Source organism: Syngnathoides biaculeatus, chromosome 4 (assembly GCF_019802595.1).
Source record: "Syngnathoides biaculeatus isolate LvHL_M chromosome 4, ASM1980259v1, whole genome shotgun sequence".
Lineage (NCBI taxonomy): Eukaryota > Metazoa > Chordata > Actinopteri > Syngnathiformes > Syngnathidae > Syngnathoides > Syngnathoides biaculeatus.
The window spans coordinates 33,908,797-33,933,342 of NC_084643.1; the positions used below are offsets into that span (position 1 = coordinate 33,908,797).

General features: G+C 40.7%; 1 protein-coding gene across 2 annotated transcripts; it reads left to right on the forward strand.

The window, feature by feature from the left end:
* The first annotated feature begins 2,659 nt into the window (after positions 1–2,659).
* Positions 2,660–24,455, forward strand: ascc2 (activating signal cointegrator 1 complex subunit 2). Of its 2 annotated transcripts, none has more exons than XM_061816459.1 (19): positions 2,660–2,928; positions 5,741–5,832; positions 5,895–6,053; positions 9,127–9,300; positions 9,678–9,807; positions 9,890–9,957; positions 10,152–10,265; positions 13,787–13,899; positions 14,002–14,076; positions 17,318–17,422; positions 17,483–17,551; positions 17,639–17,713; positions 18,326–18,551; positions 18,635–18,831; positions 20,558–20,677; positions 21,507–21,755; positions 22,576–22,663; positions 23,815–23,906; positions 23,979–24,455. In XM_061816459.1, the coding sequence occupies exons 2-19, from the start codon at positions 5,749–5,751 to the stop codon at positions 24,148–24,150; spliced, it is 2,310 nt and encodes a 769-aa protein (XP_061672443.1). In that variant the 5' UTR covers positions 2,660–2,928; positions 5,741–5,748; the 3' UTR covers positions 24,151–24,455. The 2 variants fall into 2 exon arrangements, with proteins under 2 accessions (XP_061672443.1, XP_061672442.1); XM_061816458.1 differs by having other exon boundaries at positions 2,660–2,825.
* The last annotated feature ends 91 nt before the right edge of the window (positions 24,456–24,546 follow it).

The following is a 24,546-nucleotide window of genomic DNA, read 5'->3' on the forward strand; positions in this document are numbered from 1 at the left end:
TACATTTGGAAAAATCACACAGCACACAAACATTGTCACAAAAAGTGGACACAAGTCAATTATACACTTTCTGCTGTGCAATAGAAGAGCATGTATTCTGTATTTATATGCCACTGCCACAGATAGATCAACAAAGATTTATTTGTTGTCAATAAATAATATTAGGCGTCAGCTGTACAGCGTTGCCCTCACAGCTCTGAGGACCGAGTTTCAAATCCCGACCCCACCTGTGTGGAGTTCCCATGTTCTCCCCGTGCCTGCGTGGGTTTTCTCTGGGCACTCCAGTTTCCCCCTCTATCCCCAAAACATGCAACATTATTTGGACACCCTATATTGCACCAAGGTGTGATTGTGCGTCCAACTGGTTGTTTGTTTCTATGTGATTGGCTGGCAACCAGTTGAGGGTGTACCCCGCCTCCTGGCCGATGACAACGGGGATTGGCTCCAGCACTCCCACGACCCTCATGTGGAAATGCTGCTCAGAAAATGGATGGATGGAAACAATATTATGACCAATTAAGTGAAATTTGATAATTTCCTCCGGTACACCAGAAGAGCTCTCACGGAACACTGGTTGGCAATCACAGCATGAAAGATTCCGAGTCATAGTCATAAAATACTTAGTTGTCTCGTATTTGCAAAATTATAAATGCGGGATCATTTTTCAGATTTATATTTCACACTTGAATGAATCAATGGACAATTGAATCAGTTATTATATTTTCACTAGATGAAGTTTTTAATTGCCAATTATTTAATTTGCTTCATATTTATTTAATTTTGGCACTAACAAAATGATGTATTTACTGTACTTTGACTTGATATGAAAACACTTTTTTTTGGTCACCTTTTTTTTGTTTTGTTCAGTGTTTACTGGCCTGTGTGATTGACAAGGTTTATTTCCAGAAAGTTACTGATACTGTTCCATTGGCTGCAGCATAACTTATTTTATATCATGTGAAGAAGATGCAGTATGATTTATCAGAAAGTGGCATTAAGGTAGGAAATGGATGATGAGTTCAGCTCTATTTTATGATGCTGTTTAACACTTGAAAGTGTTGATGGGAGATTATTGCTTCTTTTATGTTTATGCATTTGACAACTGATATGACAGCAGGACATTCTTTTATTGCTTTGTATTCTGTAATAATGTTGAAATGGTTCAAAACATCTGTAAGCAGGCCTGTGACACACTTTGGGCTTACTGTGAATTCCAATCAACTGGATTGATCGTTCACATTTGTGATCATGCAACTGTTGGAAGACACCAAATGTTGTCGGGGTGTCTTGTTTTCTGCCATTCTTTTTCAGTTTTCTATATATAAATAAAGTCATTTTTTTTCAAGAAAATCATGATTGTGTGATATAAGATGACTTTATACTTGACCAATAAAAGATTTTCCATGAATGTCTCATTTCAACATTACTATTGAATTGGAAACAAATTTTAAAATGCAGAAATGCTGAATTTTTTTTCTATGGATAAAAATATTTTTCTGGTCATTTAATCGATGGAGCATCGTGTAAACTTTTATGCCCTAAAATACACAAAATGAGTAAAAATTACTGTCTTTTATATTATAGTACAGTACAAAGCCAATTCCAATGAAGTTTGGATGCTGTTAAACAAATCAAAACAGAAAATTTGCAAATCATGTTCAACCTATATTTAATTGAATCCATTACAAAGATGATATTTAATGTTCAAACAGATAAGATGTATTTTTAGCAAATTATTAACTTGGAATTTCATGACTGCAGCATGTTCTAAAAAAGCTAGGGCAGATGGGGGAAAAAAAAAGGTGAAGGATGCTCATCAAACGCTTGTTTGGAACATCCCTCTGGTAAACAGGCTAGTTAGTGGGTGCCATGTTTGGGTAGAAAAAGGAGCTTCCCTGAGTCCCTCAGTCATTCACAAGCAAAGACGGGGTGAGCTTCACCTCTTTATTTACAAGTGTGTGAGAAAATTGTCATGATTTAAGGAGAATGTATAATTGCAAGGAATTTAGGGACTTTTTCATCTACGGTCCATAATGTAAAGAAAGGTTCAGAGAATCTGGAGTAATCACTGCATATAAGCGGCAAGGCTGAAAACAAATATTGAATGCCCGTGACCTTTGATCTCATTGGTGGCACTGCATCAAAAATCGGCAATGTGGAAAGATATCGCCACATGGGCCCAGGAACACGTCAATAAACCAATGTCAGTAAACACAGTTTAGTGCTACATCCACAAGTACAAATAGAAACTACTGTCCAGGCAAAAGCCATTTATCAAAACTACCAGAAACACCTCCAGCTTGTCTAGGCCCAAGATCATCTAAAACTGACTGATACAACGTGGTAAAGTGTTCTGTGGTCCAACGAGACCACACTTCAAAGTATTTTTAGAAATTGTGGACGTCGTGTCCTCCAGGCCAAAGAGGAAAAGAACCATCCCGACTGTCATGGTATAAGGTTGAAAACTGAGTCTGGGTCTAGTGAGTCTTATATTTTTCTTTAACATTTTATACAACTTTCTTTTTCATCTTAAAAAATGTTGATATCCTGATTCATTTCATTTTCATTGTGGACCACATGCTGCTGCACTCAACCTAGCGCCCACAAAGGGGCGATACACATAAAAGAGCAACTGTGCTGCCACATTTCTTTTCGAAGAACAAAACGGGGAGTCGCGAGTCAATCTTACTGCGCATGCGCGTTCTACCCGGCTAGAAGCACGGAGCGAAATTAAGGAAGAAAAAAAAACAAATTTGAAAGTGAAAACAGCGGCGACATTTTCACGAGGATGCCTTCCGAGAGCGGCAGACTCTGACCAAAAGGAGGTGCGTTGGTTCATTAAGAGCGTCTTGGTGACACGGCAACGTTTTCCGTGTTATGCTAAAATCTTAGCTGTTGTGGTAGATTGTTGCTGTGCTGTCAACCAAGGTAATTTTCACCTGTTAACCCAGCTAGGAATTACACAACGTTCAAATCCAGACGAGTGTAAAACTGTCAATGATAATTGACGCTCTTGCGTGGTGACGAAAACTACACCGCCAGAGAGCGTTCTGAATGTTATTTGTAACAATATGTTACGTATTGTACTAGTTGGTGACGACATTAAATAAAAAAAAAACTTTATTTAATGTAATGTTTAGCAGATAAACAGTAAAGAGCAATATTAAAAACCTAAGATAATAGACATAAAAGAAAAATGTTGGGAGGTACAGTGTACAATGACTCAATCAGTGGGTTACAAAAATACATTTAACAGTGCAAGCAGTCATAGTTCAAATTGCTTCAGGATTTTTCAAAGTACAGTATTTGAGTGACTTTGGTGCATTGTCTGACCTCGTTATCAAAGCTAACAAAATGAGGCATCTTATGAGTTCACAGGCATGAATATGAAATTTAGGCATTCTAAGAACTAAATGAGTGTGTGTTTTGTACTCTGCATATTTATTTTCAAAGAGACCCACCACTGAATCTTTCCACACTAAAACAAAATCACCACCAGTTTGGTCACAAACAAAATCACACAAGCTCTGCCAGAATCTTTTTAACAATAGGGCAATACCAAAATAATTGAAGAACAGTATGAGGGTACTCCTTACAGAAACTAAAATTTCCATCTGTCGTTCTTTAATTCTTTTTTTTTCAATTTGTTTTTTAGTTGGATTGAATCAGTGAATGATTAAAAAATATTAAATTTTTTATTTGTACTCAAGAGGGTGGCATGGTGAAGCAGCTGTAAAGCGTTGGCCTCACAGTTCTGAGGACCCGAATAAATCCGGCCTCACCTGTGTGGAGTTTGCACGTTCTCCCCGTATCTACGTGGGTTTCCTCCGGGGACTCCGGTTTTCTCCCACATCCCAAAAACATGGCACATTAATCAGACTCTCTAAATTGTCCTTAAGTGTGATTGTGAGTGCTACCGTTGTCTGTCTCTATGTGCCCTGCGATTGGCTGGCAACCAGTTCAGGGTGTACCCTGCCTCCTGCTTGTTGACAGCTGGGATTGGCTCCAGCACTCTCGGAACCCATGTGAGGATAAGCGGCTAAGAAGATGGATGGATGGATGGATGGATTCATGTAATCAAGTGTATTAGGTCACAACCAACCCTTTTCCATGTAATATTTTCCATATTTCAGTTCCAATGTAAAATTATACTTTGCAGTGTATTAATATATATTTTTTAATAAAGTTCTAATAAAATTGTTGATGATTGAAGATGACCTGAAAACATTGCTTGCCTACGAGAGTCTCCGTTGTGGGTGACGTGGGCATGCACGTGTTAACCTGTAAATCTTTGTTTGGTCTTAAATTGCATACAGATTCCAGCGGGAATTGCACCAAAGAACTTGTCATAATCTGCAGGTGTAATAGGGATATTATTTTCTGACAATAATTCACCTTAAGTGAGAAGACCATCCTTATTAAATATGTAATTTATTCACAATACAATATAATTTTGAGAATAGTGTTTCCAAGAAAAAAAGAGAACAATAAAAGGCCTCAAGGTAAAATAGTCCGCAAAAGTACCAATGGCATCAAGGATTTAAGAGTGAGAGTTATTAGCTCTTTATCTTTGTTTTTGCCAAATACACTTAAAATAAAAACAGCATTATATCTATCCATCCATACATTGCAAAACAAGTTGAAGAACATTGGCAACCTCCCACATCCCAAAAACATGCTTGGTATGTTGAGTGAAGACCCTAAATCAGTGGTCTCAAATTTGCGGCCCGTGAGATAATATTTTGTGCCCCCCCCCCCCCCCCCAATATTAAGGTTTAATGTTAGTGCGGCCGTTGAGTTTTACATGAATGGCACTTTTACAGTGTTGTGTGCAAAGCCAACCAATCATGGTGGGGTATGGCGTTGCCATGTCGCGTTTTACTAGTAGTTTTGTACCCAACTTGTTGACACAACCATCTTTATCTCTTTTTCATGTATTCATTTTCTGAGCCGCTTATCCTCATGAGGATCGCGGGAATGCCGCAGTCTATCCCAGCTTTCATCGGACAGGAGGCAGGGTACACTCTAAACTAGTTGCCAGCCAATCGCAGGGCACATAGAGTCAGACAACAGTCGCACTCACGATCACGCCGAAGGCCAATTTAAAGTCCATAATGATGCATGTTTTTGGGGATGTGGGAGGAAACCAGAATGCCCGGAGAAAACCCACAAAGGCACGGAGAGAACGTCCAAACTCCACACAAGTAGGGCGAGGATTGAAATCCCGGACCTCAGAACTGTGAGGCCAAAGGTCTCACCAGTTACACCACTCTTCTGCCTCCTGGTTAACTTTTTTTTTTTTTTAAAGATGTTTGAGGGGATTTAATTTTCTTTTAAATTTCTAATTGAAATTGGGCACAAGTGCATGTGCGCTGACACTGCGGCCCAGCCTCAGCCAGATGCGGCCTCTAGCGGCCCCGAGGTAAATTGAGTTTAAGGCCCGTTCCCTAAATTGTGTGACTCTGAATGGTAGTTTGTTTATATGTACCCTGTGATTGGTTGGCGTCCAGTTCAAGGTTTACCCAGCCTCTTGCCCAAAGATAGCTTGGGTAGACTCCAGCACGCCCGCAACCCGAGTGAGGATAAGCGGTACAGAAAATGGATGAATGAATATTATCCGAACATTCAGTGTTTTACCATTACATCGGCAATAATATATATATTTATTTATAATGTGAACATTTAAAAAAACTTAAGAGGTGTAAATTGTTCCATAAAAGTTAAGATGGTATTTTTCAAGGAGAAGTTATGGCCTGTGCCCGGGTACCACTGGACGAGCAGCAGGTGACTGAACGAGACGCGGTGGGCAAGGAGCGCTCGTTGCCCGCACTGGTGAGTTGCTACTTTCATTCTCATTTGTGATGTGCTTGCTCTCACCGTCCATCTTTGTTCAGCACCCCGACAGGAAGGAGGAGCGCTTCTTTGTGCCTTACGTGCCTCTGTCAGCAGATGCCTGTCCAGCAGAGGTGGAGGAGTTCCTGGAGCGAAGCAAATTCATCCTGGAAGATTTGGAATGGCTACTCGCGCTGCCGCATGACAAATTTTGGTGTCAGGTGAGAGGTGCTTTTGTTGTCCTTTCAGAGCATAGTGGTATCTTGATAAAGGAGTTACCAGACTCAAGTGTTGTTCTAGATAGAAGTCGTCCCTCGAGATTTTTATGTTGTCAATTTTCTCTCACGAAAGCCAATAAGCTTAATCCTAACATGTTCCAGCTAACAATTATGGTTTTTATTGATATTTGTTTTTATTTTAATTTAATTCATGGAAACCTCATCTTTTGGTGAAACTTACTGTTTTGAACTCAAAATATGCATTTCAAATTAGAAATACCATTAAAGTGTATCGAATAGATCCATTAGGTTTTTCGGTGTTAGCGATTATTGCTTATTGTATATTATGTCTGAAAGGAAAGGAAAGGAGAGGAATGAAGATTAGCCAAAGTAAAACATTATATGTGCATGAAAGAGAGGGGCAGAGGGGGAAGAGTGAAGCTCCAGTGAGAAGAGGGAAGAGAGCGAGGGTGGAATACTTGGGCTCAACAATACAGACAGCAGTCAAGTGCATGTGCACTGACACTGCGGCCCAGCCTCAGCCGGATGCGGCCTTTTGCTGCCCCGAAGTAAATTGAGTTTAAGGCCCGTGCCCTAAATTGTGTGTCAACAATACAGAGCAATGGTGAGTGTGGTAAGGAAGTGAAGAAAGTGGTCCAAGTGGGGTGGCATGGCAGGCCTCACCACTGTTTTATAAATTTTGCAGGGTAAAGTTTATAAAACAATGGTGAAGCCGGCCATGATTTATGGATTAGAGACTGTGGCACTGAAGAGACAGTAGGAAGCAGAACTGGAGGTGGCAGAAATGAAGATGTAGAGGTTCTCCCTCGGAGTGAGCAGGTTGGATAGGATTAGAAATGAGCTCATTAGCGGGACAACCAATTTTGATGTTTTGGAGACAAGGTTAGAGAGAGCAGACTTCGATGGTTTGGACATGTTCAGAGGCGAGAGAGTGAGTATATTGGTAGACGGGTGCTGAGGATAGAGCTGCCAGGCAAAAGAGCGAGAGAAAGACCAAAGAAAAGGTTGATGGATGTTGTGAGGGAGGACAAGAAGAGTGTAGGTGTTAGAGAGGAAGACTCATGAGATAGGCTTCGATGGAAATTGATGACACGCTGTGGCGACCACTAACGGACAACCAAAAGAAAAAGAAGAAGTAGTAGTCTACAAACCAACATAAGTGGCGATGACCAAAAAAAAAAGAAGCTTCACATTTGGCTAATGTGAATCGAGAATCGCTTGGAACAGGAATCAGACTTAAGGAACTGGAATTCAGAACAGGAATTGCTCAAATTCAAATGCTGCCCAACCCTACCCTGACTCAAGACACCGTTGTTGAATTAGAATGTTTTTTTTTTTTTTCTAACTCAGAAAAATTGGAGCGTTTTTTTTTATCCCCACATCTGTATTTTATTCTTTGGTGGTGGTGAATGGGATCTTGTGTGGTTGTCAGTCCTTGAAAACCTGCATCTTCTTCTTCTTCTTCTGCTTGAAGCACACCGGTGCAGTTTAGAAATAGAACTATTACTATAAAAATACATCATTAACATTCCTTATGTGGGACAGGGGGTAAAAAAAAGCTTTCAGTTACATTTTTCCTGATCTTGAAATTATGTTTATATAACGTGCTTTAAAGGAACGTGTTTGAGCGCTGAATTTAGTTAACGTGAGTTGGAATCGAGTTACCTTTGTCTCCACTATCATCTGGAGGAAGCTTGGGATGATGCTGCCCTGCTTCCAGGGGATCCAGAGGGAATTCACTCAGCTGACGATTTCAGATCCAATTTAGTCAAATCCTGGGTCGGCAACCAAAAATGTCACAAAAAGTATATACACAAGTCAATTATACACTTTCTGCAGTCTAATAGAAAAACGTTTATGTTCAGTCTGTCTTTATATCCCATTGCTCTGGAATGATGAACAAAGATACATCATTTGTTGTAAATAAATAATATTATGAAATTTGCAGCACACCACAAAAGCTCTCACAGCACACTGGTTGAGAATCAGTGATCTAAGGCCTCATTCCTGTCAGTTGGAAGAATATTTTTCTTGCCTTGCACAATATATGTCTCGTGCCGAAAACTTTTTTTTTTTCGCTTTTTTTCCCCAAGTTTTCTTTCATTCTCTCTCTCTCTCTCTCTCTCTCTCTCTCTCTCTCTCTCTCCTCTCTCTCTCTCTCTCTCTCCTCTCTCTCTCTCTCTCTCTTTTCTGCCATTCTGCTCGCCTCATCTCATTGTCTCCTCCTCCGATCCTCCTCCTCCTACCACTTCTTCAATCTAAGAGAGGGACTCTCACCTCAAAGCATTGTTGCCCTCTTCAGTGTCCCATTTCTTATTGCAGTTATCCATAGGCTTTACGATCACACACAAACTGCACAAACCCGTTCCCCGTGCCATTGACGTCTTTAGCGGGCGGTGGTCTGGTGCTCGTGGCCCTCTTTGGTACCACTCAAGGAACTTTAGCTGTGCTCGAGACTTGCATTGGTCATGGGGGGGGCATTGGCGTCCCTGTGGTTGGGTTCACTGCTGGACGGGGTCACTGACCCGGCCCCCATTTGTGGGTGGGGGGCTGCAGGCTCACCCCTCTTTGATGTGCTGGCTCGGAAAATCTGTAGTCCAATTGACTAACATGCATGTGATATCGTGTTCATTCACTAATAAGTTTGCTAGACATACTACAGGTTTTGATTTGTTTTGTTGGGATCTCTAACAATAGCACAGCTTATGCTGAAATATTAACTCACAAGTTCTTCCACTCCACCACTCGTCAGTAGCTGTGCCTAAGTCATTTTCCCATATCCTCTACTTACCTTTTCTATTCTCTCTTGTTCTTAGTTTTTCCTCCCCCTTTTTAAATTTCAAACGCAAAGAAAAATATATTCATTAGAAAAAAAACTAAATTCTGAGTGACCAACTCTTTGGTGTGTAAAACAGCTCACTCACAAAAAAAGCATTGTCGATAGCTGCTTTTTTTAGTTTCCTCCCAAAAAACAATTTTTGTTGGACAGCAATGATGGGTTCCATCCCAACGTCAAAATAAAAATGTGCCTAATCTGTCGCAATCCTTCTCCCAGGTTGTGTTTGACACATCGCTGCAGAAATGCTTGGATTCGTACCTCCATCATGCCCCTCGTCGCCTTGACCTGGTCCCTGAGCCCTCATCTCCGGGAGTGGCAGAAACTCAACGCGCACTCCACCGTGCGGTCTTCTTTGTCTTCCTTAGAATGGCCACTCACAAGGAGTCCAAGGTAGGAGCAACATGAAATGAAATACAGTTGTGAATAGTCTTGCGTTCGCAATACAGTAGCTGCTTAACTCCACCCTTCCTGAAGCGTATCCAAGAATGACGATATTTATTTATCTGGCTAAAAAACAAACTGAAAATATTATACACAAGAATGCGTGCTCAATCAGAGCCCAAGAAAAAAGAAAATCTAGAAAGACTGCTTTAACAAAGGACAAATGTTTATTGTTTACTGAATTTTATGTTTTCAATACAACATAGTATTTATGGAAATGCAAAAAGCTGGCAAATACCATTTAAAAAAAAAAAAAAAAAAAAAAAAATCACTTTATATATAGCTGTGTCCTGAAAAAGCAATACAATATTGATGTTGTTCTTCAGGAGAACTTCATTACACCTGCTGTGTTTGGGGAAGTTCTGTATGAGAACTACCTGTTTGACATTCCCAAAATAATGGACCTGTGCATGCTGTTTGGGAAAGGCAACGCTCAGCTGCTGCACAAGATGATCGGTGGGAATCACCTGACATAGCTGAAGATGAATTTTGTACACAGCGGATTAATTCGTCTCCTGTTGAACTTTCTTGTGTACAGAGAACATCTTCACCCAGCAGCCGTCTTATTACAGAGATCTGGATGACACTGTGCCCACCATTTTGGCGGTGAGACCTTATCTTGTGTCAATTCATAAGTCCTTTTCAAATAATTGTTTCCTTTTAAAAAACTTAATAAATTAACCTTTTCTCTTATTTTTATCAAAATACAAAGTATGTTGTTTTGTCACATTTAAGTATCGAGTGTTTGACAATACAGTATTTGCACAATATTGGTTGAGTTTGAGCATGTTGCCCGTCAGGTGTTTGACACCATCGAGGAGAAGTGTGGTGTCCGCTGTGACGCTGCTGCTGCCGCCGAGCCCATGAAGCTCAATGCCCGCAATCAACCCACTTCCATCAGCATGACTCAGCAGGTAAGACCACCATATAGAGGTTATAAGGGTTACGTGCAACCAACTCCCGCATTTGGTAAAACTGGTTGAAGCACCTAGCAGCTTCCAGAATTTCCCTTTCACCTCTAGGTCACATTCTACTGGGGGAGCATAACCAATCATCACATTACATAAACTCTTTCCCAAAAATTAAGCAATATGGAAAAGTTTATTTCCATAATTCCAGCAACAGACCGCATTGATGGAAAAGAAACAATTATGAACAGGAAACAGTTCAGTTCAATTATCAATTTGTTCCCTTTCGTTGGGAAATCAAGGTCCAAGGATTTGGATGAAGTGTTTTTTTTTTTTTTTTTTTTTAAACTCATTTATTAATTTGTCTTCAATTTGTAGTTTGAATTTTGAACTATGAACTGAAGGAGTTCATTTCAGGAATCTAGGAGTTTAGGAATGGCGACCTGAACTTTGAACTCGTGTTACTCATGCTACTTACAGGTGCTTTTGCTTTTTGTAGACGCTGTGTGGCTAAACTTTGAGTAAACTCTGTGGAAAAATATGGAAAATGTGAGCAACCAAAGCAAATTCCTTGGTATAGTGCATTTCATTCACCAAGTAAGTCAATGTGCTTTACATGATTAAAAGCATCTAAATACACATTAATAAAACATTGAAAACAAAAAAAAATGCAAATAAAAGTGCAATCAAAGCAGTATAGAGTCCAAGAAATATTTTGAAATGGCAAAACCATGTGAGGTTTCTAATCTGGATTTAAAAACATTCACACTTTGGGCTGCCGTGACATCTGTTGGCAATTTATTTCATTTGTGTGCAGCATAATATCTAAATACTGCTTCACCATGCTTGCTTCTGACGCTGCGGTCCACTATTTGACCTGCATCAGTTGATCTCAGAGCCTTATTGGGTTTATATTCCATGAGTATTTCTTTCATGTATTCAGGGCCTAAACCATTTAGTAATTTATAGACAAAATCTATTCTAAAGCTGACTGGAAGCCAGTGTAAAAGACATTAGAATTTCAGTGATATGATCTGACCTCTTTGTTCTTGTCAGAACATGTCAGAAGATCATTACAATAGTCAAGTCTACTTGAGATAACAGCATGGATGAGCTTCTCTTGGTCTCCTTGACACATGTAAGCCTTCACTCTGGATATGTTCTTCAGATGGTAAAAGGCAATTTTAGTAATTGATTTGATATGACTGTTAAAAGTCCGGCTGGAGTCTTTCAGAACACTAAGGTTTTGGACTTGGACTGTTTGGCTTTAAAAGATAGTGTTTCCAGTTATTTACTTACAGCAATTCTCATTTCTTTATTGCCAAAAACAAATGTTTCTGTCTTCTTGTGGTTTAGTTGAAGGAAATTTTGTCTCATCAGTTATCTGCTTTAGATAGTGACACATCTCAATTGAACTGTAGTCATAGGGCGACACTGCTGAATATAACTGTCATCTGCATACAGTGCAGTAAAAAGTATTTGCCCCCCTCCTGATTTTAGTTTGTGTCAGTGTGTGCGTCCTGCATCAAGACACACAAAAATTAGCCTGGACGCATTAAGCATATGCAATCTGCATCCATATACGCATGCGTTAAGATCTGTCCTACGTATGTGCACTTAACTGAAGAGCTTCCACATACAACCAATCAAAAGTACAAATTCTGGGTTACTCCTAGCCGATCAGAGGTAGAGCCGGGTGGGTTATTGTTCTATAATTACAACAAGAGTGTTTTTCGGGACTCAATAAATTTTCATTGTTGTGGTAACATCCACTGCCTCACACACAATGCTGGAAGGAGAACGGCGTTTGTGTGATCGGGCCACACAACTGCCAGAAAGAGAAACTTAACTGTTCATTACATTCGTGAGCGAGCTACAGGCTGGAGCTAAAAAGCTTATTCAACCGGTGTGACAGTTAAGATGTCATCACTCTGAGATTGTGTTTGTGTGTGTTTTCCCCACACAGAGAACAAACGAGCATTAACTGTTTTTCAACCATAAGCTCAGCGGTGCAATTTATCTTTTTTGGCCTGTTCGGTCAAACAGAAGAATCTGGAGAACCTTTTATGCTGAACAGTTTTAGTGTGCTACAGTTTTTGAGCTGCCACTGTAGTTCTTTGTATTGTGAAAGATTTCTGTTCAAATTTTAGTTACACAGTACAAAGTTTTAAAGGGGAGTGAGAAAAAAAAACGAGACAGTAAAAAGTAATAGGAAGGAACAACAACAAAAGACAACATAAGCTATAATAAAGATGAGGAAACCAAATCAATATTGTCTTGTACAACGATAGATTCCAGTCTTATTTCGGGCAGTAGTGCTATACCCTGTGAATGAATGACAGGACAATGCAGGACAGGACAGGTAATGCAAGACGGGTAGTGGACCCGGCTGTACAATTGTCGTGTGGTGGGAGTGGCTATTTAAATTCAAATTCTAATTTAATTTTGGGGCTAGTACAGAGTATCTGCATTTCCATTCCTTTCAATGGGAAACGTTACATCTGGTTGAGAAAAGGGGTCACTGAACCAATGAAATTCTTAGCCTGAGGTTCCAATATATTTCTTTTATCTGCCTTAACCAAACCCTCCTCTCTTTTGGGTGTCTTTGCTCTGAAAAAGCCCAGAAGATCACTAATCAGCACCCAACTGCGAAATCTGTCATACACACAGGGACACTGGATGTTCTCAAGCAGCAATCAGAAGTACTGAGGCAAGATTTCATTGATGTCCTAACAAAAGTGCAACGTTTGGATGCTGAGGTTTTTTTTTTTTTTTTTTAGTGGACCACTCCCACTTGTTCAATTTGGAGATGAATATTTCTCGAGGCTCTGTTAATTGAATAGGTCGGTAAGCAAACTGTGTACTGCACTGTCTGTGAGTTTCATTGACAATTTCTGGATTTTTGGGAGCGCAGACATCTTTACAATCCAGATGGTTTCTGTCTCAACAAACAAGGGGTTAAGTTATTGGCTGCCAACATTTTTACCGTTTTATTTGTTTTATTATTTGCTGGTTGTGCTATTCTGTTAGCTATGGGGTGATAATTTTAGTTTCGATGTGACACCATGAGTGTGAACATCATTTTAAGTAATGAGTTGTCTACCCTCTGTGTGTGGGTGAATGTAAGCTTCTTCTGCTTACAAATGTAAAATTGCAATTGTTCCTCACTGTCTTGTGAGTGTCAGCCTATGTTGGCTTGCGTATGCTGTAAAACACATGCTAGCATCCACGCTAACAATGTAACTGGTGTACTTCAGGTGTACACCACACACAACATTTACAGATTTTAGAACTTGTGCACATAGGGTGTGCTGTCCATTTTTGAGAAACTTTAAGACATTGAAGTGCGCCTTGTGGTCGCAAAAATAGGATGATATTTGAATACTGTATCCACTATTCCTGGGTTTTCATTACTCACACAGGGTGGGGTAAGGAATGCAACCCTTGCATATAACAAGGGAACACTGTACCTGCTTTAAAGGGTGGTTGACATGTCTTGTGATATACATGTATATGTTTTTTTGCAGGACTTTGTGGACATTGTTCTGTACCTTTGTGACACCAGCAGTACGTTGCACGCCTTTCTGAATATCTTCCCAGCCGCCTGTTCCACCTTCCATTCACACAGCTTCCTCAGCAGGTAGACGTATGGTGGCCAAATTGCACTTCAGGCGGCTTTAAGCCAGTATATGCCATACACCCATGCTAACTAAATCTATTTGGCACTTTCGTTTTACTGTAGATTGACCTCTTTTTATGAAAGCGTTGTGCCTGACCTGGAAATGGCCTTGACAAAGAGGAAATTTGAGGATAAGAGGTGAGTGTTTAGCATGCATGATCTTTTTCTTGAGGGCTTTTCCACACTCAAAAACTAGGTTAAATTTGACTCAAAGGTACCCCAAGATTTTTTTTTTTTTTTTTTTTTATATTTGGCCCCCAGAGCCAATTTCACTTAACATGAAACTTGTAAGACAATCTCTATCGTGAGTAGACCCATAAAAAGTCTCAAGGGCTTATCCACCAACCAGCCCAGTTCCAGCTACTAAAAAGTTCCTGTGGACCATGTGATTTGTTTCCATCCATTTTCCAAGCCACTTATCCACGCAAGGGTTGCAAGTGTGCTGGAGCCTGTCCCAGCTGACTTCGGGCGAAACACTGACTACACCGCGAACTGGTCGCCAGTCAGTCGCAGGGCACATATCGACACAATAACTGAGCGGGAATCGATCCCACGCTACGCTAGTCAGGTGTGTCTACCACTACATCGTCAGTGACCCAATTTTGTTTCCAACACACTAAATAATTCAGGGTATCTTAAGGAAATAAAGGTCATGTTGCTCACTGACACCGACTGTTTGAAAAAAATGCGTATTTCAAGCTTTCAAGGTCTCATTTTATATCATGTAAATTTCAAATATTCTTTATCGTTAAAACCTTACGCTTTTTTCAGTTAAGGCAATTGAGGATTGATTCACATTTGCAATGCAATCCTGGCTGCAGAGTTTTTAGGGAGGGATTATTATATACAGTCATACCTCTACTTACAAACGTCTCTAACAAAAAATTCAGGTTACGAAAAGCCTCTTCGGGAAAAACTTTAACTCTAGTTACGAAGGAAATTCAGCATACAAAAGAGGAGAATAATAGCGCTGGATTCCACCGAACGTAAACATCCTGTAAATTATCTTGGTTTGAAAGTGGTGCGATTGAGCTGCTCTCCCATTGGTTATATCCGTAGCAACTTCCTGGCATCACATAGGCTTGGAGGGACGTCAAACTTTAAACATGTTGCACTTCCTATATCTTGGTTTGTTTGCCGAATAGAGTTGCTCTCCTAATGGCTATCACGTATGGAGGGCGTGGGGGGCAAGGGTGGGGTCTTGGCACGGATCAGGCTATTTACATGTAAAATGCATTTCTACTTGTGAAAAATTCAAGTTACGAAATGACTTCTGGAACATATTAATTTTGTAAGTAGTGGTACCATTCTACAGGAACAAGTCAATAAATCACAATATATTTATTGTAGTTTATTGAGATGACCAACCCAAATAGAAATAAATGTCCAACAGAAGCTTAAAGATGATGATAGTTGTCTTTTCTCAGTTGGAAAATGAAATAGGGAGATGAGCCTGAATCCTGACACAGTTCCACTACAAATATGACAATAAATTGCATCAATAATCTTCTGGAGGCTTCTACATTTATTTAAAAAGGCACGTTTTTCTAATGTTTTGACATTCAGAGATTTTTCCTCAAAGTTCTCCTGCTTTAGAGAATATCCACTCACATGCCTTTTATGGACCTTTTGTACACTATGCGCGATGATGTGATATTTAACTTACTATATCTCATAGTATGTTGAAAAAAGATGACGCGCTGTGGCGACCCCTAACGGGACAAGCCAAAAGGAAAAGATGATAATCACATAGTATGAATAGTTTGTACAGTAGTACCTCTACTTACAAAATTAATTCATTCAGGAAGTCGTTTCGTAGCGTAAATTTTTCACAAGTAGAAGCGCTTTTTACACGTAAATAGTCTAATCCATTCAACAAATTAATAAAATTAATGACTTCACACACATCTATTAGTCCGTTTTTAAATACAGCAGTGAAGTATTTGGTATATTTAAATGTTTAACCAAACAAAAAAAAAGGAAAACTGTATATTGAAAATATTTTTGTGAACGGAAGTTTTTTTTGTTTTTTTTCCCTTCCCCTCCACCTGCAACTGACTAGACTGGATCATTAGGTCATCCATCCCAGCCAGTCTCACGCCAGTGTTAATTTCTCCTCTGGACTGGCCGAAGACTCACACCCGCTTGGGCTGGGACCTCTCCTCCTTAGCGGAACACAGTTGGCCAGCAGTCGACCTTGCCAGTGGTGGGCGCTGAGTTTTTCCAGCCTGCTCCATGTTCATCAAGTGCGCTCAGCATTAATAAGTAAAGATCAGAGTTTGGAAGCCTCACGTCTTTCAGCCCTGGCCAAAGAAGACGCACATGCCCACTCTGGCTGTGACCTCTGCTCCTTGGAGGGACTGAGTCGCCCACCTGTGGAGCTTGCTACGGATCTTTGGGGCAAGCACAGGGTTTGTCCACCTTGCTCTTTGTCCACCAAGTGCAACTCGGAAGGAAAATGTAAAGATCTGTGTTTGGAAGCCTCACCCCCCTCAGCCTCAGTCGAGGAAAACTGGCACAAACCCACTGGGGCTCAGACTTCAAATCCTTAGCGGAATCGAGTCGGCCAACGGCAGATCTTGCTGCGAAGTTCACTGACCCGAAGTCCGCCACAGTCACGTGCGATCTGTGATTTGAAATTTTGCTTTTCAATTAATTTTAATTCTGTTGTTTGGAGCTTTCTGCATAATGACAGCTCTGTGAATGGAAAAAGTAAACTCATCAAGAAGTCTGTCAATGAATCAGTTTTTGTTAGCTCAGCCCCTCCCCCTCAGAGTTCCAGGTAGCTCAATGACCTGAATGACAAAATAATCCAGGGACCTTGCATACCTTTCTTTTTTTTGTTTTTGTTGGGACAGAGGGGGAACTCAAGCAACCCCTGAGGACCTATCCCCAAAAAGACACATTTTGTTCATTTTTAGGGATTTTTAGGTTGTAAAAATGCAGCCCCCATACCAATTTTCTCTATTAGCATGAAGTTTGGTCACTATGTCTATCACGAGTACACACACAAAAAAGTTTCAAGAACCCATTTCAGGGAAAAAAAAACACAGGAAGTCGACTGTTTTTTTTTTCCTCTGAAGCGGACAATGTAGGGCAGCTTTGGCCATTTCCAGTGGTCCTTTGAATGTCTGGAAATTCACATAGAATCAAGAAATTTGAGGGGGTTGACAATAAAAGAAGGCTCATCAAAATAGTCTCAAGAGGCCATGCCTGAATAGACTGGAAGGTGTTCGTCCTGATTTTAAGGGACCATTTAGTTCATTTGAAATTTCCCATGAGTCCTTCAAATGTTCTAAAGAGTTTATTATTGCTTGCAAACGTGCGCGTGTTCTAACATTTGGCAAGTGACTTAATGTTGAAAACACTCTTTGTGCAGTCTCCAAGAGGATGTGTGGCAGAGGTTGTCCCACTCATGTCGTAAGATGCTGGAGATTGCTCACCTGCTGCTGCATCACACCTGCCTGCAGCCCATTCTGGAGGGGTGAGGCTACGTCGTCATAACACGTACGTCCTAATACTAATAGCCCAGTTCCTCCTGCAGGGTAGAAAACATGCAAACATTTGCTGAAGAGCTCCTGCAACACTTCACGTCGTTTCTTTCTGAGAAAAGGTGACAGCAGAGTGCCTTTAGCACTTCCTCAGTTTTCGTATCTCAGGATTGCTGTATGGTATTATCACATTTTGGTTGTCCTCATAGATTCTTGTGCGACTACGACAAGCTGTTTCCCATCGCAGAAGATGTCAGCCTGCTCCAACAAGCACTTCCTGTCATGTATCCTCTCGTTGTACACATTGCAAACAAAACACAATAGCATTAGAATAAAAAAAATAAAAGCTGCATTAGCTCATTTTAGCTTTCAATCTTATCTCTAACGTGAGAGCTTAAGAATGCCGACATTAGCTTCCAAAGTGAGCTTCATAAAACTCTGACGTTCGTTTCCAAATTACAAAATTCTCATTCGTGTTCTTTCAGTGACAGAACCCAAAACTTAAAATGAGCCAAACTTTTTAGTGACCTTTTCTTCAGTACATTCCTGCTTCTAATGTAATATCTAAAATTAGAACTATGGAAGAATTAGATTATCTCCCAAAGTTAGCTTCAATGTTAGCTTCTAATGCTAGGTTCCGACATGACTGCTAATTTTAACTTCAGGCTTTAGCTTTTTATAGTCTCAACAGAAAGTATTTAACACCCCTTCACATTTTCCACATTTTGCTGTAAGAGACGTTTTTCAAAGCTGAGTACAGTTTTCATTTTAAAAATCTGCATAAAATATCGCACAATGACAATGTAAAATTATTGTTAGATGTTTATTTATTTATTTATTTCAGAAAAAGGGTTCAGTGTACAAATTTTGGAGAAGCCTTAACTTGTGTGCCTCAGCGACGAGACCAGGACATCCTACCTCCTCCAGGGTGTCCACAGTGCCCGGGACAGCATGGGCAGAAGCAAACCACAACCCACGGTGTCCGTGTCACAGTTGGCCAATCAAGAAACAATGCGTGAGGCTTCACTCTCCATCGGTCATGATGTGAGACAAGCAGAAGGTGGCAGAGAGAGTCCTAGGGGGGCTGAGGCCATGCTGGATGCCCCTCGTAGAGGAAGCAATGCAAGTCCTTTAGAAAGCTCCATTGGTCACAAGATCACTCTTAAGAAAACTTGATTGACTGTTTTTTTTCCCCCTCTTCCCAGGGTGCCATTTGTCCGGTGAGCGAAGCTGAGCTGGAGTCACTGCTGTCGTGCATCCGGGACCTGCTGCCTGACTTGGGTGAGGGCTTCCTGATGGCGTGCCTAGAGGAATATGGCTATGACTCAGAGGTGGTCATCAACAATATCCTGGAGGGGCAACTGGCACCTGCCTTGGACGCAATGGACCGCAGCATGCCAAGGTGCCCAAACACAAAAACCATTATACTATAAACAGATAAATAAGTCTTTATATACACAGAGGAACCTCGATTGACAAATACAGGGAGTCTTTGGGTTATGAACAAGTTCCGTTCCTATGCTGGTGATGTACTTTGAATTTTGTTGTAAATTGGATTTCACCATTAAAGTCAAAATTTATGTCAAAATACCTTGTATAAAAAAAACAAATACATTTAAATTAAAAAATTAAGATGCTGTACTTACCATTACTACTGAGAGGTGGATGGAGAAGAAGAAGGCTTTGCTTTTGTGAAGGAATCTGGTCCTCAATCCATTACGTGAGGAGCCTCTTCATCTTGACAAGTATCAAATAACGGTGTTTTGTGATCACTGTATCCGACATAGGAGCGGAACTCTTCACATGCACTAAAATACGGGGTTTGTCTTTAATAATTGTCATCACAGTTGACCGAGTAAAGCCTAGCTCTTTACCGATGTCCATTGGTATTTCTCCTTTCTCTGATCTTTTTATGATCTTGAGCTTTGTTTCCATGGAGTTTCTTTTGGCTGCAGAAGCATTGCTAAAAGACACAGCTTTCTTCTTTGGGGCCAAAATGTCTAAAAAGAAGGGCAAAAAATGCAAAGATACTCCTGGCGCACAAACACGGACAAGCATCAGCCAGACAAAATGGCAGACGGGGACGGGCGTTGTAAAGTCGAAACGTTTTAAGTCTGGACTGTTTTAACCCAAGGACTCCCTGTACAGTCAGGGCGGGGTGTCATTTGATAGGTGATATTGTTCGTTGCTTCTAAGCCCCCCCCCCTTTTTTTTTTTTTTTACATTTCTTTTTTTAAAGTCACACTACTATGCAGTAAATTCTTTTGGTAGTTTTTTTTTTTTTTCGTGGCCCAAGACTCTCAGTACAGTATGTTATGATAACAAAAAAAAAAAGTTTAAAAGATTAACATTTTATCCAAACTTACCATGCCGGTGTGGTGTCATTGTTGATGTACAGTACCTATCATAGGCCAGTAGCCTTAATGAGCCACAAGGAATCAAGTCTGCGTCCTAGTTCCAAATCTGATGCAAAACTGTCACTGTCCCAAAAAATAGTATGTTCCAGACTCCAAATGCTTTTGTATTCCTCAGAGTCAACACTGCAGCTATGCCACTGTTTCTCTGCCAGCACCCAAAGCTTAATCGACAGTACATAAAACCATCTTCACATGGCCGCCACATTCAGAATGGCTGCAATCTAAGGCCAGCAGAGGAAACCCTGTCCCCCCAATTATTTTACTTTTCTAAAATATATTCTTGGTTTTTAATCTGCTGTATGTTGAATGCCACCTGACATGGAACATACAATAACTGACTTCATGTGTTTGTTATGCCAAGGATCATAACTAGGATTGATTACAAAATTGTTCGAAGCTGGGCTTGTGTCTTTGGACAAAATAAAAATATGTATCTTAAGGGTGCATGATATTGGAAACATTTTTTTTTAACGTTGTTATATATTTTAAGATGTAACGTAATACAGAATTATCGTGGAAACTTTATTTTGTACCCAAACTAGTTAAATGTTCAGTTCCTAAATCCAAAAATGGCCTTGTTCAGTTAATAGTTCATCTTTTTTTTTTTTTTTTTTTAATTTTTTTTAACGAACTTCCACTGTTAACTTCATTGGTTTGAATCTCTATTTGTATATTGTCAATTTGAGTTTTTTTCTGATTGTGTGTTTTGAGGCCAGTGAAAGAAAACCTCCCTGGGGTCCTAAGCAGTAGATCCAATGTGTTTGACGACGACGAGTTTGACGTATTCCGCAGGGATCGTGTGGACATGACTCGTGTCTGGAAGGGAAGGAGGTTAGAAATCACTTGATGACATTACAAATTCTGGTTAAAACCCTAACTCTGACTTGAACCTTAATTTTGAAAACCTAACCCAACTCTGGCTGTGAACTGTCATTTAAAACCCAAACTTTGACTGAGAACTCTGAAACTCTAGCTCTTGTTAAATACCCTAACCTTGGCTTGATACACTAACTTGAAACTCTGGAGCTATATTTGAATCCTAATTTGTTACCCTAATCTGGGCTCAAACACTGCTTAAAAATACCTTATAAATGTATGATAACAGTTTGCAGAAACTTACATTGTTTTGGTTAAAGGATTCCTCAAATCAGAAGCTGTGAAAAACCTTCATAAATTTGGTAGTTTACTTCATTTCTGATTGCATTCCTCTACCAGGGTGGCAGAAGGGACTCAAAGTTTGAGTCCCTGCCAACTGTTTACCCTTTAAAACAATTTAAACCGATATATATTTTGCTTATGAAGGTTATCTTGTCCAGCAGACAAAAATGTAGTTGGATTGTAGAAATATAAATCTATACCTCGATATAAATTATTAATTGTTACGCACCTACGAGAGAATTGGACCGTTGTACTTACTCTCCAATTCACAAGGATGAGTCGAGAAGAAGTCACTGCTCCACCTAAATATAACACCCCCGAGCATCTGTTCCCCATCCTTTTCCTTCAACACGTTGCTTGATATTGGGAGACTCGCCCGTCAACGAGCCTTCAGTGCTTCAGGAGTGGAAGATGAATACTTATGCTTTCATCAACCAGTCCTTTTTCAGAAAAAAAACATCTGGGAACACTGCCCTCCATGATTGCACAAATACTCCCTCAGGAAAGGCGAGAGCGTGGAGGAGCTACTGAATGACAAGCAGCACATATCTGAGCAGCGCACCCGCTACCAGGCCTACCAGACGGTGGTGGATGAGGTTGAGTTGCAGCCAGGGGACACGGCAGAAGGCGCAAGGGGCACATCAGCTAGCTACGGCATAGGCGATGAGTATGATGACGAGTACGACGACACATACGACATGAACCAAGTGGGAGCCAACGACCAGGATGGAGACACTCTGCTGAACAGGAGGTAAAGTACAATGATCCCCTACATATTTGCCATTTCCAAAGAACATTTTTAATCTGTCCACAATAAGACAGTTTGGAAAAAAAAAAAAATACCTTTGCTGTCGTGTCATCTAAAGACGACTGTAGTATGTATTTTAATGAGTTGGGGATCTTAATTACGTGTGGATTTTTCCTATTCAAAGCAGGGCTTAGTCCCTATCCCCACTAGAATAGCAGGGGTTCCCAATAAATCACACAGTTGATTCAATTGGTTTACTTCAGTAAAAAAAATGCATTGACTGAAAGGGAAGGAACCCAATATGAATTGATTGTGGCTGGATGTGCAGTTTGCTGCTGACATCTAGTGGTGCGAGTCTGAAGTGCACTCATTTGAAATTTTTGCTTGTAGCCCATTTCCATTTTCCAAGCTGCTTATCCTCAAAAGGTTCGTCGGAGTGCTGGAGCGTGTCCCAGCTAATTTAGGATGAAAGCCTCAAGAAAAAAAAGGCCAAGTAACTGGTTGTAATTTTAAAAAATGCGCAAGTCAACACATCTCTAAGCACCATTGTATATAATGTTATCCTCACCCCCGATAATACTGCCCTTGTCGACTGCCCCTGTTGCCCATGTCTGATACTTAATTTTTTTTTCTAACCTGCCCAAAATTCTGGGGTGTGTATGATACATAAGTAGAAGGAAATCTAGCTGCGGAAGGGTGAGTTTTGGGGATGCGTATTGTAGTGTACTGGAGAAATGACATCACTCAAGTAATGATGAATTTGGATGTCATTGCTTCACCACTGATTTCGACTCAGATACTAAGTAATAGGTTTCCTTTTCAGACCCTTCACAATACCTAGAGTTCTGCAGAAAGCTAACAAAGCTGAGGAACCACAGGAAGAAGAAAACCAAGAAGACCAAGGACTGCAGGTATGGGTTCAGCAGGAGAGGAATTCCTTGCATGTTCTATGTTTGTTTTTTTTTCAGTCTGAATTTACAAATTCACATTAAGAGTGTTTCAAGCAGGTACAGTGCTGTGAAAAAGTATTTGGCCCCACCCCTATTTATTTATTTATTTTGCCAATCACGCACAGGTTTTCAAATCATAAAACCAATTTTAATATCACTGAGACAACCCAAATGCCTTCTCCAAGTCCACAAAACACACATAGACTGGTTGGGGAAACTCCCCTGCACCATCAAGGACCTTGCTGAGGGTAGACAGCTGGTCCACTATTCCACGGCCAGGACTAACTCCACACTGCTCCTACTAAATTCAACTTCTCGACGTACTATCTCCAACACCCCTTGACCTTAGCATGGAGGCTGAGGAGTGTACCTCACCTGTAGCTGACACACCACCCCACACCCCCAGTCTGACAATCCAGAGATACTGTTCCCAATGTCCATTTGATGTTGCAGCTTCAGGCCTGGTCACCAGGCAGTCTCCTTTGAGCCCCACCTCCAGCGCTGGTTCCAAATGGTGGCCCCAATGACTTGTCTGGACATGGAAAACCCAGATCTACAGTATTTTTTTTAATTTGTCATAGGGGAGCTTTTAGCCATGCTTTGTCTGGTCCCTCACCGAGGACGTTTGCCATGGCTGACCTTGCTAGCAGCATAAAGCCCCAACTTATCTCCTAGGATCATTGGGACACATAAACCCTTCCACAACAATAAAGTGATGACTCAGGGAGGGATTGAAACTCAGGCTTCAAATCCTAACCCTTTTTTAGAAAGCGTAACCCAGGCTTGACACTACTTGAAACATAAACCCTTGTTTAAAATGCTAACTAGAAACCCAAACACCCAGTTTGAAACACTAACCCAGACTTAAAATCAAAACTTGAAACCCTAAACCTGCTTGGAGCATTAATGTGAAACACTAGCCCTTGTTTGAAGTCCCAACCAAGACTTGAAACCACAATTTTAGACCCTAACAAAGACTTTAAGCTTTCATTTGAAACCCTGACGACGGCATGAAACCCTAACCCAGGGGTAGAACCCAGACTTCAATCCTTAACAAATGTTTAAAAATGTTACTTGGGCTTCAAACCCTCATGAGTTTTTCCCCTCTGCAGAGCAACATGAACAGAGACCAGTTTATAGAGGACCCCGCACTGCTGAGGGAGCGAGTCGAAGCCAAACGAACAGCCATGCAGGAGAGGAAAGGGTAAGGTCCTTTCAGAGAAACTCTGGCCCACAGAGACGTTTATTTTATTAAGCTGTGACGGATCCGCCTCAGGATCCGGGTGGAGCATCCCAGCCATGTGGTGGGCCGTCCCAAAGGCCAGGGGCAGACGCTGGAAACATTCCTGGATAGACGAAAGAAGGAGGCCAACAAGGGCCGTGGGGCCAACCACAACCGCCGCAACATGGCTGACCGCAAGAGGAACAAAGGTATGATCCCCTCGTGATGGGAAAAGAAGCAAAAGAGGACTGATGTTTTTTTTTTTTTTTTGACTGATGCTCTTCTTTGGACAATTTATTTGATTGGAAACCAAAGCCAAGAGTTATTCAATGAAGAAAAAAAAAAAAAAGGCAAACCAAAAACTTAACATTTGGAAGAAGTCGAAGTTTATTGCATTGACATTATTCAGTTTGCCGCCTTCATGTCACAAACAGCAATTCACCAGATTTTGTACATGGACTTCATCTGTCAGCACTTTGTAACCACAGAACATGAAAATACTTGGAATAAATACTCGACTAAGGTCTCCAATTTTCTTCACTTTTTTTAACATTTTAGACACATTTGATGGTTTAATTTGACAGTATGTCGAGCAAATTTTGGACAGGCCGGTGCCAAACTT

Coding starts and splice junctions, on each gene's coding strand:
- ascc2 (XM_061816459.1), top strand. CDS start 5,749: ATGGCCTGTGCCCGGGTACCACTGGACGAGCAGCAGGTGACTGAACGA. Junction 9,958..10,151: donor CTGTGCCCACCATTTTGGCG/GTGAGACCTTAT, acceptor GTTGCCCGTCAG/GTGTTTGACACCATCGAGGA. Junction 17,714..18,325: donor CAACAAGCACTTCCTGTCAT/GTATCCTCTCGT, acceptor TGTGTGCCTCAG/CGACGAGACCAGGACATCCT.